This window comes from Aphidius gifuensis, linkage group LG1, assembly GCF_014905175.1.
Source record: "Aphidius gifuensis isolate YNYX2018 linkage group LG1, ASM1490517v1, whole genome shotgun sequence".
In the NCBI taxonomy this organism is placed as follows: Eukaryota; Metazoa; Arthropoda; class Insecta; order Hymenoptera; family Braconidae; genus Aphidius; species Aphidius gifuensis.
This window is the reverse complement of record NC_057788.1, coordinates 31,430,446-31,444,981: the sequence shown is the minus strand read 5'-3', so window position 1 is coordinate 31,444,981 and position 14,536 is coordinate 31,430,446. Positions and strand designations below refer to the sequence as shown.

General features: G+C 24.1%; 4 protein-coding genes across 6 annotated transcripts; 1 reads left to right on the top strand and 3 right to left on the bottom strand.

The window, feature by feature from the left end:
• Positions 1 to 114: 114 nt before the first annotated feature.
• On the bottom strand, positions 115 to 2,973 carry LOC122847730 (putative odorant receptor 71a). The gene is made up of 6 exons (XM_044145583.1): positions 2,621 to 2,973; positions 2,325 to 2,521; positions 1,795 to 1,987; positions 1,496 to 1,700; positions 1,157 to 1,427; positions 115 to 152 (listed from the first exon to the last, which is right to left on the bottom strand). Exons 1-6 carry the CDS (start codon positions 2,851 to 2,853, stop codon positions 115 to 117), a joined length of 1,137 nt encoding a protein of 378 aa, XP_044001518.1. The 5' UTR covers positions 2,854 to 2,973.
• Positions 2,974 to 3,551: 578 nt separating this feature from the next.
• Positions 3,552 to 5,700, bottom strand: LOC122847722 (odorant receptor 4-like). The gene is made up of 3 exons (XM_044145571.1): positions 5,468 to 5,700; positions 3,701 to 4,061; positions 3,552 to 3,605 (listed from the first exon to the last, which is right to left on the bottom strand). Exons 2-3 carry the CDS (start codon positions 4,058 to 4,060, stop codon positions 3,552 to 3,554), a joined length of 414 nt encoding a protein of 137 aa, XP_044001506.1. The 5' UTR covers position 4,061; positions 5,468 to 5,700.
• Positions 4,937 to 6,110, bottom strand: LOC122847721. Its single transcript, XM_044145556.1, has 3 exons — positions 5,749 to 6,110; positions 5,468 to 5,685; positions 4,937 to 5,055 (listed from the first exon to the last, which is right to left on the bottom strand). The coding sequence occupies exons 1-3, from the start codon at positions 6,108 to 6,110 to the stop codon at positions 4,937 to 4,939; spliced, it is 699 nt and encodes a 232-aa protein (XP_044001491.1).
• A 3,611-nt stretch (positions 6,111 to 9,721) lies between these two features.
• On the top strand, positions 9,722 to 14,350 carry LOC122860458 (cell division cycle protein 27 homolog). Of its 3 annotated transcripts, none has more exons than XM_044164278.1 (7): positions 9,722 to 9,930; positions 10,475 to 10,550; positions 10,634 to 11,162; positions 11,258 to 11,561; positions 11,653 to 12,969; positions 13,061 to 13,208; positions 13,442 to 14,350. In XM_044164278.1, the coding sequence occupies exons 1-7, from the start codon at positions 9,907 to 9,909 to the stop codon at positions 13,582 to 13,584; spliced, it is 2,541 nt and encodes an 846-aa protein (XP_044020213.1). In that variant the 5' UTR covers positions 9,722 to 9,906; the 3' UTR covers positions 13,585 to 14,350. The 3 variants fall into 3 exon arrangements, with proteins under 3 accessions (XP_044020213.1, XP_044020215.1, XP_044020216.1); XM_044164280.1 differs by having other exon boundaries at positions 9,733 to 9,930; positions 13,445 to 14,350; XM_044164281.1 differs by having other exon boundaries at positions 9,733 to 9,930; positions 11,258 to 11,543; positions 13,442 to 13,885.
• Positions 14,351 to 14,536: the final 186 nt, after the last annotated feature.

The following is a 14,536-nucleotide window of genomic DNA, read 5'->3' as shown; positions in this document are numbered from 1 at the left end:
CAGAATTTGTACCTCAATAATAAAAATGAAAAAACAAGTTATTGTTATGCTCCAAAATATCAATTTACAACACTTTATTATTATTATTATTATTATTATTATTGAGGGTACAAATTATAATTTTGCCGGTACAAATGAGTCCATGTTCAGCTCTTCATAACAAAAACAAAATTATTTAAAAATATTGATTTTTAAAGACACTATGCAATTGTCAAGTAAACATTAGACGAAAGATTAGAAAGAGAATACTGTTTCTCACTTCCACTCAAGTATTTAGACAAAGACAAAAATTTATTATCCTCTATTAATTAAAATTGAATATTAAAACCTATACTAAATTTGGGTGATGATTTTTCGTCTTTATAGTTTTTGGTAAATATGGCATTATTTTTTCAAGTATTTCGATGGGGTATTATGAAAAGCTGAACATCATTTTCCATAATTAAAGCAAATATGCAATCGTTAATTATCATTTTGGAGTAAATAATTTTTTTTTGTTGTTATTTTTGAGGTACAAATGATGAGCTTGGTGCGGTACAAATTAGTAAAATAATTATTCTGCGTCTGTAGTAATTCCCCCCCCCCCCCCTAAGTCATCTAGGAAAAGAAATTGATTTTTAACCCTTTCTTCACTCTTTATAATTTTGAGGTACAAATTAAATCAATGGCGGTACAAAATATTACAAATTAAGACGCTTCTAATGAGTATCCTAGATAATTTTTCTAGGACTTATGCACCTAAAAAAAATTGACTGTTTGACAATAAATATTTTTCTATGAGAAAAATAAATAAATTTAAGAATTTTTAAAATTTGACAGTTGAATTTTATACAATGACACATAATATATTGACAACAATAAACAATAATATTAATAAAAATAATGAATTATTCAATATACTTACAATTTTACCGAGTATTTTTTTCTGTTTTCTCCAATATTTTGTTGAAAAAAAAGACAATAAAAATTATTAAACATAACATAACAATTTTACTGATATTTCCAGAAGAGACAGAACACGCAATATCAAGTTTAAAGTACGTTATTAATTGAGTTATTTAATTCAGAAGAGACAGAATACAATATTAAGGTTAAAGTACGTTATAAATTGAGTTATTTCCAGAAGAGAGAGAATACAATATTAAGGTTAAAGTACGTTGTAAATTGAGTATGTTAATTTCATTAGCTGTAAGTAATATAAAATCATGAAAATATTTAGTATTTAATATATAGACATTAAACTTTTTCAAAGCCATAATAAAATTTACATATTTTAACGAGTCCATATTTAGAGTGACAATATGACCACTTTTAATAACAAATGGTCTTGACATTCTACACATCATGAGAATCATATTTTTTTTAGAACTGCAACTTGTTAAATTAAGCCAATTACTATAATATATTGAATCACCTAGTTCTTCAAACTGTTTGATGAAAAAAAAAAATTAATTTTAAATTTTATAATTATTTTTTAATGGAAAAATATTTTTACCGCAAGTGTTGTCTCATGGGCAGATAAACAAAATAGTGAAATTTGATAAAACATACATGATAAATACATCAAACAACCTATTAGTTCTAATGAGCCTGGTTTTAAATCAGATAAAACATAAACACTTGTGACTAGAACAATTGAGCTCAATGAGTATTGTACAAATACAATTGTTGAAAAAAATGAATTAACAACATTGGCCATTCTGAAAAACATATTAATTTATAAAAAAATATACTTATCATTCATTGACATCAGCTAGTTGGTATGATAACAAAAAAAAAAAAATAATTAAATACCTTATAATTGCATTATGATGTTCAATACAATCTGAAAAAATTTTTTTTTCTATATATTTTTGTGATAATGGATTTAAATTAATGAAATTTTTTTTTCTCAAATTATCTAGTTCATTATGAAATCGATTTTGTAAAATTTTCACTTGTGAACAAATTTGCATCATCATACCAGCAAAAAATGAATCGTAGGCACCTGAAAAAAAATTAATTTACAATTTTATAGGGATAACAAATAATTTAAAATAATGCATACTTATTATTTTTTTAAAAAAATGTAAGCACATGAGGCGTAAAATGGGCAGCAAACTAAATAATAAAATTAATCGATAATGTCAACTGGAATTACAAAAGAATAAATAAACAAAACACTATGAAAATCATTTAATAATAATTAATAATCATTTCCTCATCGGAAAATATAAATAATTTTAAAAAGTTAAAGGTGCGTTTCGATTTACCCCTAATTTTTCTAAATGTATAAAAATATTGTTGATAATATAAATTGGAGCATAACAAATGATTCACATTACCAGTTATATTAGCAGACGTAAATGGTGCCAAGATTTGTGGGACTGAGGTAAACCAGTAGATAATTGGTTTAGTATGATCATATGGAAACCAGCCACCATATGGTAAAATATAAGTTGGTTTTAAATCAAGTAGAATACGAATACACCACACTGCTGCTGTAATTCCATTTATTGCCCAATAAAGAATTGTATTAATTCTTCAATGTTTAACAAAAATTTTTAAACAGTTATTTATAATATTTAAAAAAGTATTAATTAACAAATTATATATTTATAAATAAATTAATTTAGCTGACCTATTAATGCGATTAAATCGATTTTGAATATTAATTTCATCATCGGTTTCTGGCTTGAAAGGATATTTATTGAAACTGTTGATTAATTTGTCCATCAGTTTACGACCGCTCAGCATATTATTTATTTTACCACATACAACTAAAACGCTCAATAAAAGAAATAATATATTTGTAAAATCTTCAATGCTGTTGCTTGTTAATACGAGGGCTAGACTTTGTGTAATGACAAACATCCACAAATTAAAACGGATAATGAATATGTATAAATTGTAAAGCCACGAACGCCAACCATAACAACTGGCTGGTTTCCATAGACCTGTACATTTTAGTATAAAAAAACTTTCTTGAAGAAGTTGCATTGTTGAATAAGTGGAAACTCAGGAAATACAGATAGGGTGACATTTGCTATGTTCATATTTAATTACAATGACGATCGTTAATTTATTCTATTCAAATTATTTTCGCGACTTGTTGTGGTGGATATTGCATGAGAATTGTCATGCTGTCGAATCGATTGTCTATGTTGCAACAACATCTATTGTATTCATTGGAACAATGAATCGTTCTTAGAAAATATTGTCACCCTTCGTTTTCATCGATCTGATGGGGGAGAGACAATGAGAAATACACAAGTCGCTTTACACACTCTTATTTCTCTATACATTGTCGAAAATATTATCTATATTCGACGGCTTTTGGAAAATGACATATTACATTTTATTTTTTACTTGAAATGGATATTCTTCAGGTAAATAATCACAAGTATTATTGTCAACTAAAAAAATTAAATTTATTTAGTAGCTATAACAACAAAAATAATATTTCAAAAAATACTCAGTCAAAGTTTTAGCTTTTTTTCCAATACAGAAAACATAACAAGAATTATGTTTCGTATATTTTTAAATTATAAAAATAAATTATAAATCAATATTTAATTTGCTGACTGCTGCAATAAATTGTAAGCCGAATAAGACATCTTTAAAAGCTGTTCTTAAAATAATTAATAAAAAAGTATTATAATTATGTAATATTGTAAAATTGAATAAATTATCTAGAAAATAAAAATAATATTATACTAACACTTTTAAATGAATCCAATGATAGTGTTATAATATGTCCACTTGTAAAGACAATGGGTTTTCTCGTACGAATCATCATCAAAATAAGATAACTTTTCGTACGTTTACTCAGTACTAGCCAATTTGTTTTGTATATTTCACTAGCTAAACTTGAACATTCTAGTGTTGCTTCATTACCAGTTATACATAGTAAAAAAATTTGAATAAGCATGCAGATTAAATACATAGCTAATGCTGCAAATTCAACAGTAAATAATGGCATTTGTGATATCAAATAAATACTTGTACATATGATTATTGAACTTGCTGAGTACTGGAGAAATATTACACTTGTGAAAATTGAATTTATTTTATCTGCCATACTGAAATAAATAAATAAAATAAGTTGTTGTGACCAAGCGGAATTAAAAATTAAACAATTGATTTCGTTGATAAAAATACCATTAATTGTTTTTTTTCCTGAATCTTTATCTGCTTATAAAAATTCTTTTAAAAATTCAAATCGAAAAAAAATAAATAACTTTGATTTATTTGACTAACAAAAAAATTAATATTTAATAAATTAATATATAAAAAAAATTAATATATAATTAATATTATAAAAAAAATATTTTATTTTTTCAATTGATAATTATTTTAATTAAAAAAAAGTAATTTAAATGTATTTTAAGATATGCTTTGTTTTTTAGTTAATGCAATGACATAATATGAATAATTTAAATTTAAATTGAATTTTCTTTCAAATCAGTAATAAAGTTTGATTATTTTTCATAGTTCATCGAGTGAGCAGATGGTTAAGTTGACAAGAACCCTGCCTACGATGCTTGTGGTCTTGGGTTCAAATATAACACCTGACAATTATCAACGTGATAGAATTAAACTATAATAATCTCTGATTATTACTCCTATATAATGAAGACTGTTCATATTTACTAAGTTGTATGGGGCAAATATAATCTAGCATAGACCATGTGAACTACGCACTTGGTCTACGCCAGGAAATACTTGCCTTAAACATCAAATATACCTTTTTTTATTTTTTTTTTTAAAAAAATATTCTATCTATCTCTCTCTCACACAATAATGGATGACAACTATTCTTTTTATAATAGAAAAATAAAATAAAAATTTATATAATTTTTTTTCAACATATTCAACGTGATAAAAAAAAGCTCAGATTCAGGAAAAAAAAAAAACTATTATTTACTGATATTTTCATAAACAAAAATTGCCAAAATTATTTCGTAAAAAAGTTGCAGTAATTATTTTTAAAAAAGCCAATATAATTTAACTCAAAAATTGCAAGATGATAACGAATACATTCTGACAGTAGTTTTTCATCCAAACGTTTAAAATCTTCATCATTATAATTATCAAAATTATCAATATTCAAAGATCGATATTTTTCAAGTTTATCAATTGCCACACGAAAACGATGTTTCATAATATTACACTGCATGCACATCAACATAATAAATCCCGGAATAATTGTATCAAAACCTAAATAAAATATTAAAAAACAAAATTAATCCACAGAAAAAAATAATTCAATAAATATTTCTATACAAAGCTAGAAAAAAAAACCATCAAATTTAAAAAATTAAAAATTAAATTTGCATTATTTTTATCATCTTGGAATGTTTAATAAATATTTCTAAACAAATTAAATGTTAAAATACAAATAATAAATATTAATTAACAATTTTTCATTTTCATATTTATTTCAACATTCCAAGTTAATTTATTATTAAAAATCGTAACAACAAACCAATGTCAATATTTGCAGTGATCCATACACTGATTAATTGTTGTCCATATGTTGTTAAATAAATTTTACGAGTTGAATAATTATATGGAATCCAAGCTTTATAAGGTAAAACACCATTTGACTTTGAAAATTGCATAGCTCCAGCAATCGTCATATATGTAACTGTTATTTCTGTGATAACTGCATAAAAAAGTGTAAAATATCTTAACCAAAAATCGCTAAATAATTATTAATAAAAATAAAAAATTAAATATATTATTTACAATAATTATACATATTACCGAATAGTACGAAAAAATTTTTTTTCTATAATTTTTTCTTCAATATTTTGAGCTCTATATGGATCACATTGAAAAGCTCGAACAACTTGAATTATTTCTTTTCTTTTTATAAAAACAATCATAATTTTACCACAAAGACTTACAAATGATAATAGCATAAATAAATTATTTGTAAAATCTTGAATGTTATCAGTAGCAACAAATAAATCGATAAATTCAAATACAGTAAATGAATAAACTAAATAAATTATAAAAATTGTATAAATTAAATAAAAACGAGTTTTCCATCCTGGTGTCCAATTTATCGGTTGCCAAACACCAAAATATTGAAGAGAATAAAAACTGTACTCGAGAATAGTCATTGTCTTTTATGATCCACGGAAATTTATATTGTACTTGTTGTAAATGGGGAGAAAAAAAAATAACAAGTGGATTTTTTATCATCTACTTGTCTATGCGTTTTTCATGCAGATGTTTTTACTCATGAAAATGTCAATGGCTATATAAAATACTGGGAAAAAATACTTATGTCGTTTTGTATAAGTTAATTGAGTAATTATATATATATATTTTTTTTTTTTTTTGATAACAACCTTTTATTTTGTTGTCGTTTATTCGTGGAATAGTGAGGGAAATAAAACAGGGTGCATATTTGATTTGATACTTGTTTCTTTACATTCTATGAATGTAATTATAGCTATGGAAATTTACTTACACAAGTGGGTAGTGTATATATGTTTAACTTTACAAACTATTCTTCGTTGACAAATTGTTATTTCAATAACAATAAATTGTATTTATTTTTCATTGAAAAAATTTATTTTTTTATTATTATTTTTGAGGGATACTTTTAACGAGGAAATTGTTTATTAAAAATATATCAAAAATTGTGAAATTGTTTATATTAAAATAATGAAAAAAAATTATAATAAAATCTGTTATTTTATTATTTTATTTTATTTTTTATATAGATTGAGACGTCTCTAATCATTATTTGTTCTTTAAAAAATTTTTAAAAAACAAATTTTTTTTGTGTACATATGATATCAATGTAAATAATTGAGAAATAATTTTTAAAATATTTTTTTCTTCATCTCAATATTAACAGTTTATGAAGTTAAAATTATTAAATTTTTTTTTTTAATTTAAATAATGAATTTAAATTATTTAAAAAATAATATATATTCATTCATGATAAAATTAAATTTTTATTTTATTCCAAGTTACAAAAAAAAATTAATCCTTCTTCTAAAAAATAATATATCAATAAATTCAAAAAAAATACGCTTTTATATTCATTTATCTCATATTTTTATTTTATTCCAAGTTGTCATAAAAGTTAATCCTTTTTTTTCAAATAATATACTAATAAATCAAAAAAAATTTACGCTTTTATTCATTTATCTTTTATTTTTATCAAAATCACGACGCAAAAATATAATCACTATTTATTTTTCAAAAAAATAAAAAGATATAAAATTGTTAAAAACTAATCTTTTGTAAATAAAATCATCTAACAAAAATTTATTTTTTTAAATACGTCATAATGACCTGAAAAAAAAATGATATAAATACTGAGATTTTATTAACATCTTGTGATAAGTAAATCTAAACTTCTCGAGTGATCACAATTTATAATTTAAAAAAAATGATTTTTAAAATAAAAACTGTATTTGGTTTTTGTATTATTTTCGTAATTTTACACAAGGTAAGTAATAATTATAATATTTTATTTAAAGATTACATGCCCAATTGTCTAGTCCATATATTATTTAAATAAATTAAAATTTATAAATATAGATCAATGGATACAGTAATAATTTTTCAAACATAACTAGTTATTTAAATTATCAAAAAGAAAACGCATCATTAACAACATCAAAACATTGGCTAAATATCCATAAATCCTATTTATCAACAATGAAAATTTACAATGATATAAGTACTCATTCAAAATCTTACGATTATAATTCAACAATGTGTTTTGAAAATTCAAGAAATATTGTCACTAAATCTTTCATATCAGCGATGCATAATATCAGTCAATGTTTGAGAAATCAAACCCAAGAATTTACAAAAAATTTGGATTCAAAACTTTGGGTTAAGTATTTAATTAATTAATTGCAATTTTTTTTAAATAATTATTTATATTTTTTCGATTATAGTCTAAAGAAACAAAGTCAATTTTTTCAAATTGCTTCCAATTATTATTCAGTTATTATAAAACACTTGATTGTATTGATAGCCAGATGCCAAATAAAAATTTAAAAATTGCTCAAGAGTATGAAAGTATAATGTCATTGATTAAAATTAACAACAATATTTTTGTATCATCAATAAATGAGTGTATAAAAAATATAGAGGCGAGCACAAATGAAACAGTGGCTCGTGAAATAATCAAAGCAAAAATTTGTTTAAAAAATGAAACTGCTAAAAATAATATTATAACTTCAACAAATTTGGTAATTTTTTTTTAAATTTATAAATATACCTAATTGTCTAATTATTAAAAATATTATTTATTAATTTATTTTTATATTTTTAGAATAAGTATGATATTTTAAATGCTAAAAATTTTACAAGCTTGTACAATGCCTGGAATATTATTTTGAAAAGTCTGGAGACAAAACAAGCTGATATCATAAAAATCATCATGTCAAAAGCTATTTCTAGCTACAATAACGTCGTCAATGACATGAAAATTAATGGTAAAAATTATAATTGTTGTTTGAATACGTCAATAAATTATATTGATAAATTAAAAAATAAAAGTCTTCATGCAATTTCTGGATGCTTTAAAAATGAAAGTTTAAACTTTGAAAAATTTTATTCATCAGCTATACTGGTAAATTTTATAAAAAAAAATAAATTTATTTATTTATAAATTAGAAATTTAAATTCAATTATTTTTTCTTTTCAGGCAAAAAATATCACGTCATTTAAAAATTGTTTAAATAATAATGATAATATTAAAACACGTCTAAATTGTTTAGATAATCACAAACCAGAAAAAAATATATTCACTGATATTAAAAACACAATAGAAAAAAAAACTAATAATTTCGAAATATCAATTAATGGCTGTATTGAAAAAACTATGAAAATTCATCGTGAATTTATTATCATTGGATTTATGATGTTTGACAAATGTATTGATAATCAAAAATCAGATAAATGTGTTGAATTAAATATCAATTTAACCGAAAAAAAAATTGAATTAGAAAATATATTAGATGATGAAAGTTACATGTACAATTGGGAATACTATAAATCATATGTCATGATAAAATTTAATAATTAATATTAAAAAAAAAAATAAGCTTTAAAAATAATTGTAAGCTAATATATTATTCAAAAATTTAAAATGAAAATTAATAAACACAAACACACTAAACTCACTTGTAATTTTTATTTTTCGATGTTTAAAAAATTATATTTTTCATCAATTAAATATTAATGTAATCAATTAAAAAAAATTATAAATTTTCTTACTCATGTATTCTGCTTAATTAAAAAATAAAAGTTAATTTTTAAATCAATTAAAAATATTAAATTATTACACATAAATAAACTCTTAATCACTGCGAATAATTAGCCAACAAATTCATCTATAAAAAAAAGTAACAAAAATATTTTTAAATTGAATAAAATTTATTTAAAAAAATTAATTAAAAACTCGACTGATTGCAACTGATAACAACCTGCCACTGTTTATCCCGAACAATCAATGAAAACAATCCGCTCTTTTTGCGCAAGTACAATAAACGAAACAAAAAAAATTGTTTAAATTTAAAACAAAGATAAAACAAATTCCTCCTTTATCATCTGTCAAACAGTAGAAAAAAATTATAGAAATCGACAATTCCATCGAAAAAAATATCCCTATTAACTTGAACATAGGGAAACGATAAAAACAAATAATTTGGTTGGTAAATAATTGAGAGAGCAAAAAAAAAAAAAAAAGCAGTCAGTTGTTCACTTCAAAAGAACAGAGCAAAGATGGACTCTTGTATAAAAAAATAGCCTCATGAAACACAGTTATTTGTCTCATAACATAAACTATATATTATTAAAAAAACAACAAAGACTGTGATAGTTAAAAATACATATAAATCATTTAAAACAATTAATGTTATTTAAATTATATTGTGAATTAAAATGATTGTTCAAGAGCCAGTTCAGGTAAGCAATAAGTGCATCAACGGATCAATGAATTATAGAGACGACATTTAGCCAGTATGAGAGTGATAGAATGAGTGCAATATTCCATTATTTATTACAAATATATATATGTATATTTAGATTACAAGTGAATCATTACTCTGCGTATCGAAATTCATCAAGCATCTAAATTTTGCTCATTTTTATTTACTATTTTTCCTTAAAATATACAACATTAAAAATCAATAGTTGTCTTTAAAAATAATACACATATACACATACAACTCACATCTAGCCAAAAAAAAATAAATAAAAAATTAATTTGACAATAAATAGCTTTAAAAATAAAACAATTTGTCCTTCTATTATGAATTATTACTTTGTAGAAATTGTTAATGATAGTATTAATACATTTTTGCTAAAAATTAAACTTTTATTTTAATTTTAATTGTCATTGAGTAGACATACAAGTGGTACAATATTTTTTTTAACGAGACATGTTAGTTTTTTTTATCTATTATTTATGTTCAACAATTAATTTGTTGTTGTTTTTGTTTTTTCTTAGGCTGCCATATGGCATTGTTTGAATCATTATGCATATGCAGATGCAATATTTCTAGCTGAAAGATTATTTGCAGAAGGTAAGGATAATTATTGAGAGTAGCAAAATGAAAATTATTTTAGATAAATGATGGATTTATTGATTGATGTTTAAATATTGCAGTTGATAATGAGGATACTTTATTTTTATTGGCAACTTGTTATTATCGTTCTGGAAGAATTCGTCAAGCTCATGGTTTATTATCAAAAAAAGCACCTGGTACATCACAGTGTCGTTTTTTATTAGCAAAATGTTGCTATGATTTAGAAAAATATGCTGAAGCTGAAGCTGCAATTGTTGGTGGTTATTATAAACAGCTTAAAAATCTTGAAGATATTGTAACACAATTTGGTGATCAAGCATGTTTTTCATTACAAATAATTGCTAAAATATATTATAAAATGATGAGAACATCAAAAGCAAATGAAGCACATAAACTTGCATTAAAATTAAATCCATTTTTATGGCATTCATTTGAAGAATTATGTAATGTTGGAGAAAAAATTGATCCAGTTAAAATATTTCAATTAGATAAACTTGATAATTTTGCAATGTGTCATGGTACACATCAATTAAATTACGTAAGTGAGCCTGATGTAACAGTGTTTAATACAACAACAACAAATATTATTTCAACACCAAATAGTAATGTGTAAGTTGATTAATTAATTGCCAATAATAAATAATGAATTTACATAAATAGTTTTTAGATAAATATTTTACATTTTGTTTTGTATTTGTTTGCAGAACACCTGCTCAAAATATTATTGTTCATACAATACCACCAGGTATTAGATTATATTCGGGAATTGATGATAGTCCACAACCAGTACCACTTAATTACAGTAATCCACCAACGATATCACCACGTGTTAAAACATCAAGATATCGTAGTATGCTGAGTAATTCATTTAGTCCATTAACACCAAGTTTTGGAATTCTTCCATTGGACAATAATACACCAGAACAAAATAATTTATCATCACATGTTACACTTACAGAAGCAAATGATCAAAAAAGTTTAGCCAAACGAGTGCGTGCCCATGTGGGGGTAATTATAAATCACAAAAATTAAAATTACCTTGTTAAAAAAGTCAAATTACAATTTTATGAATTTTCGTTAATTATTTTTCTCTTTTTAGCAATTAATATCACGTAAAGATACACCATTACAACAAGGTAAACCAGTATTTTCACAATCTGGTAATACAAGTAATACAGCAAATATTGTAACAGTAACACCAACAACACCAACACCACCACCACCAACATTACAAGGACCAAATGTAAGACGTTCATCACGTTTATTTAGTCACAGTTATTCAGTTAAAGAAAATAATAAATCACCAAACAGAAATAAATTTGCAACTCCAAAATCACCATCAAGAAAAACCAAAGGAAATCGTTTATCAAAGACTAATTTAAATAATAAAACAAATTTTAATAATGATTTAAATGAAAAAAATCGTAATGTTGTTGTTGTTGATAAAGAAAAAAATGAAACAATAACATCTGAAAAAATGTTAACAGCAACAAATAATACATTAAATAGCCAAACAAATGTTAATCATTGTGCGTTAATTGTACAAAAACAATGTGCTGAAGGTTTAATGTCCCTATTACGTGATTTAGGTATGGCTTATCAACATTTAAGTCAATATAATTGTAATCAAGCTGTTGAAATATTAAGTGCATTACCAGCTCATCATTATAATACTGGTTGGGTATTATCAATGCTTGCTAAATCACATTTTGAAATGAATGATTATAAAAAATCAGCTTATTATTTTTCTGAAGTACGACAACTTGAACCACAAAGAATTGATTTAATGGAAATGTATAGTACAGTATTATGGCATTTATCAGCTGAGGTACAGTTATCAACACTTGCACATGAACTTGTAGCTGAAGATCGTCATTCACCAGCATCATGGTGTGCAACTGGTAATTTATTTTCAGCTCAAACTGAACATGAAACAGCTATTAAATTTTTTCAACGTGCAATACAAGTTGATCCAAGTTTTCATTATGCATATACTCTACTTGGACATGAATATGTTTTAACTGAAGAATTAGATAAAGCAATAACAGCATATCGTAATGCAATTAGATTAGATCCACGACATTATAATGCATGGTTTGGTCTTGGTAGTGTATTTTCAAAACAAGAACAATATAGCCTTGCTGAATTACATTTTAAAAGAGCACATCAAATTAATCCACATCATTCAACTATCATGTGTCATATTGGTCTTGTACAACATCAGTTGAAAAAAACTGATCAAGCATTAAGAACACTTAATGCTGCAATAACAAATGCTGCTGATAATACACGTTGTAAATTTCATCGTGCAAGTATTAATTTATCAATTGGACGACACAATGAAGCACTCAAAGAATTTGAGGAACTTATGAATATTGCACCCAAAGAGTCTCTAGTCTATTATTCAATAGGAAAAGTAAATTATTTTTTTAATATTTTAATATCTTTTTTTTTACATGTATTACATGAAATTTAATTTAATTTTTCATGTATTTTTTTTATTCAAGGTACATAAAAAATTAGGCAATACACATCTTGCTTTGATGTACTTTAGTTGGGCAACTGATTTGGATCCAAAAGGGGTCAATAGTCAAATTAAAGAAGCTATTCTAAGTCCAGGACAAAGTGATGAAGAGTCACCATCTCCACAATCAGGTAATCATCATTAATAATTACTATGATAAATTTTAAAAACTGGATAACAAAATGAGACACTTATTTTTCATTGGAAAGAAATTCTTTACATTATTCTTTATGAAATTAACTTGTAAATTTTCGAATTTACAATAGTTACGAAATTTTTTATCGAGTGTCTCATTTTGTTCATCTTCTTTTGCATCATACAAATGAATAATTAAATGTAAATTAAATATATATAAATTAATTAGAAGGACATGAAGAAAAACCACAAAATTTATTAACCGAACAAGATGCTGAAACAAGTGGTGATATAACTGCTGAAACAAGTGGTGGTTTAGCAAGAACAGTTAGCATTGAAACACATGCTGATGACAGTGATGATAGTTTATGAAGGCTCCGAATTAGCCAAATGGGCAGTACCATACTCGCTGATCGTTTTAATTCAATTAGACGTCAAACTTCCAGGCTACATCATCGCCAGCGACATCGACGTCGGCGTATATCTTGAACTAATCGCCAGCAACAAAAAAAAAAGCTTTTCAATTACATTCAAAATCATACAGTAATAAAATATATAGTAAATTCTTTTTTTTTTTTTCTTTTTAAAAAAAAAAAGTATCTCAACCCAGCGTTAAACGTACTTTCCATTTAAATTTAAAAAAAAATCAAAAATTTAAAATGAGAAAAAAGAATATAAACATAAATAATTAATATTAATATTTCAAATAAAATAATCAAGTGTTTATAAATAACACAAAAAAATTAGCTATGAAATTTTATGATAAAAAAAATTGTTGGTATGTTTGAAATAATCAATTTTTTTTTTTTTGCTTTTTCCTCGTAATTATTTCATTTATTTTTTCTCATTATTGTAATTTGTACATTGTGTGTGTTGTGTTCTGTATGTTTTCTACAAACTTTGAGCATTTTTCAATATTTTAATTTACACCATATTTTGTTGAAGTAGCTCTGGGGGTTGATATTATTTAATATTGATTAAATGAATGAGCATGAAAGTGTGATTTTAAAAAATACTAAACGCAAAAAATAAGTTTATAAGTGAAAAAAAAAATGAGCAAGTCTTGTGTAAATGTAAATTATTGTCAGTAGTATTATTGTTACACTTATTATCATGATATGCTATCGTTGAATTGGGGGGATTGTATCCCGATGATTAATGAAAAAAACAGTTAACAATAAAATTGAAAACATAAAGTTATTTAAATGAAAAAAATAAAGACTATTCGTGCAATTGCCGGAGGACTCGATTACGTCGATCGTTTAATACATAATAATTTGTGAATCAACAGGTGAAAAAGATTAATAAGATTTAAATAATGTCT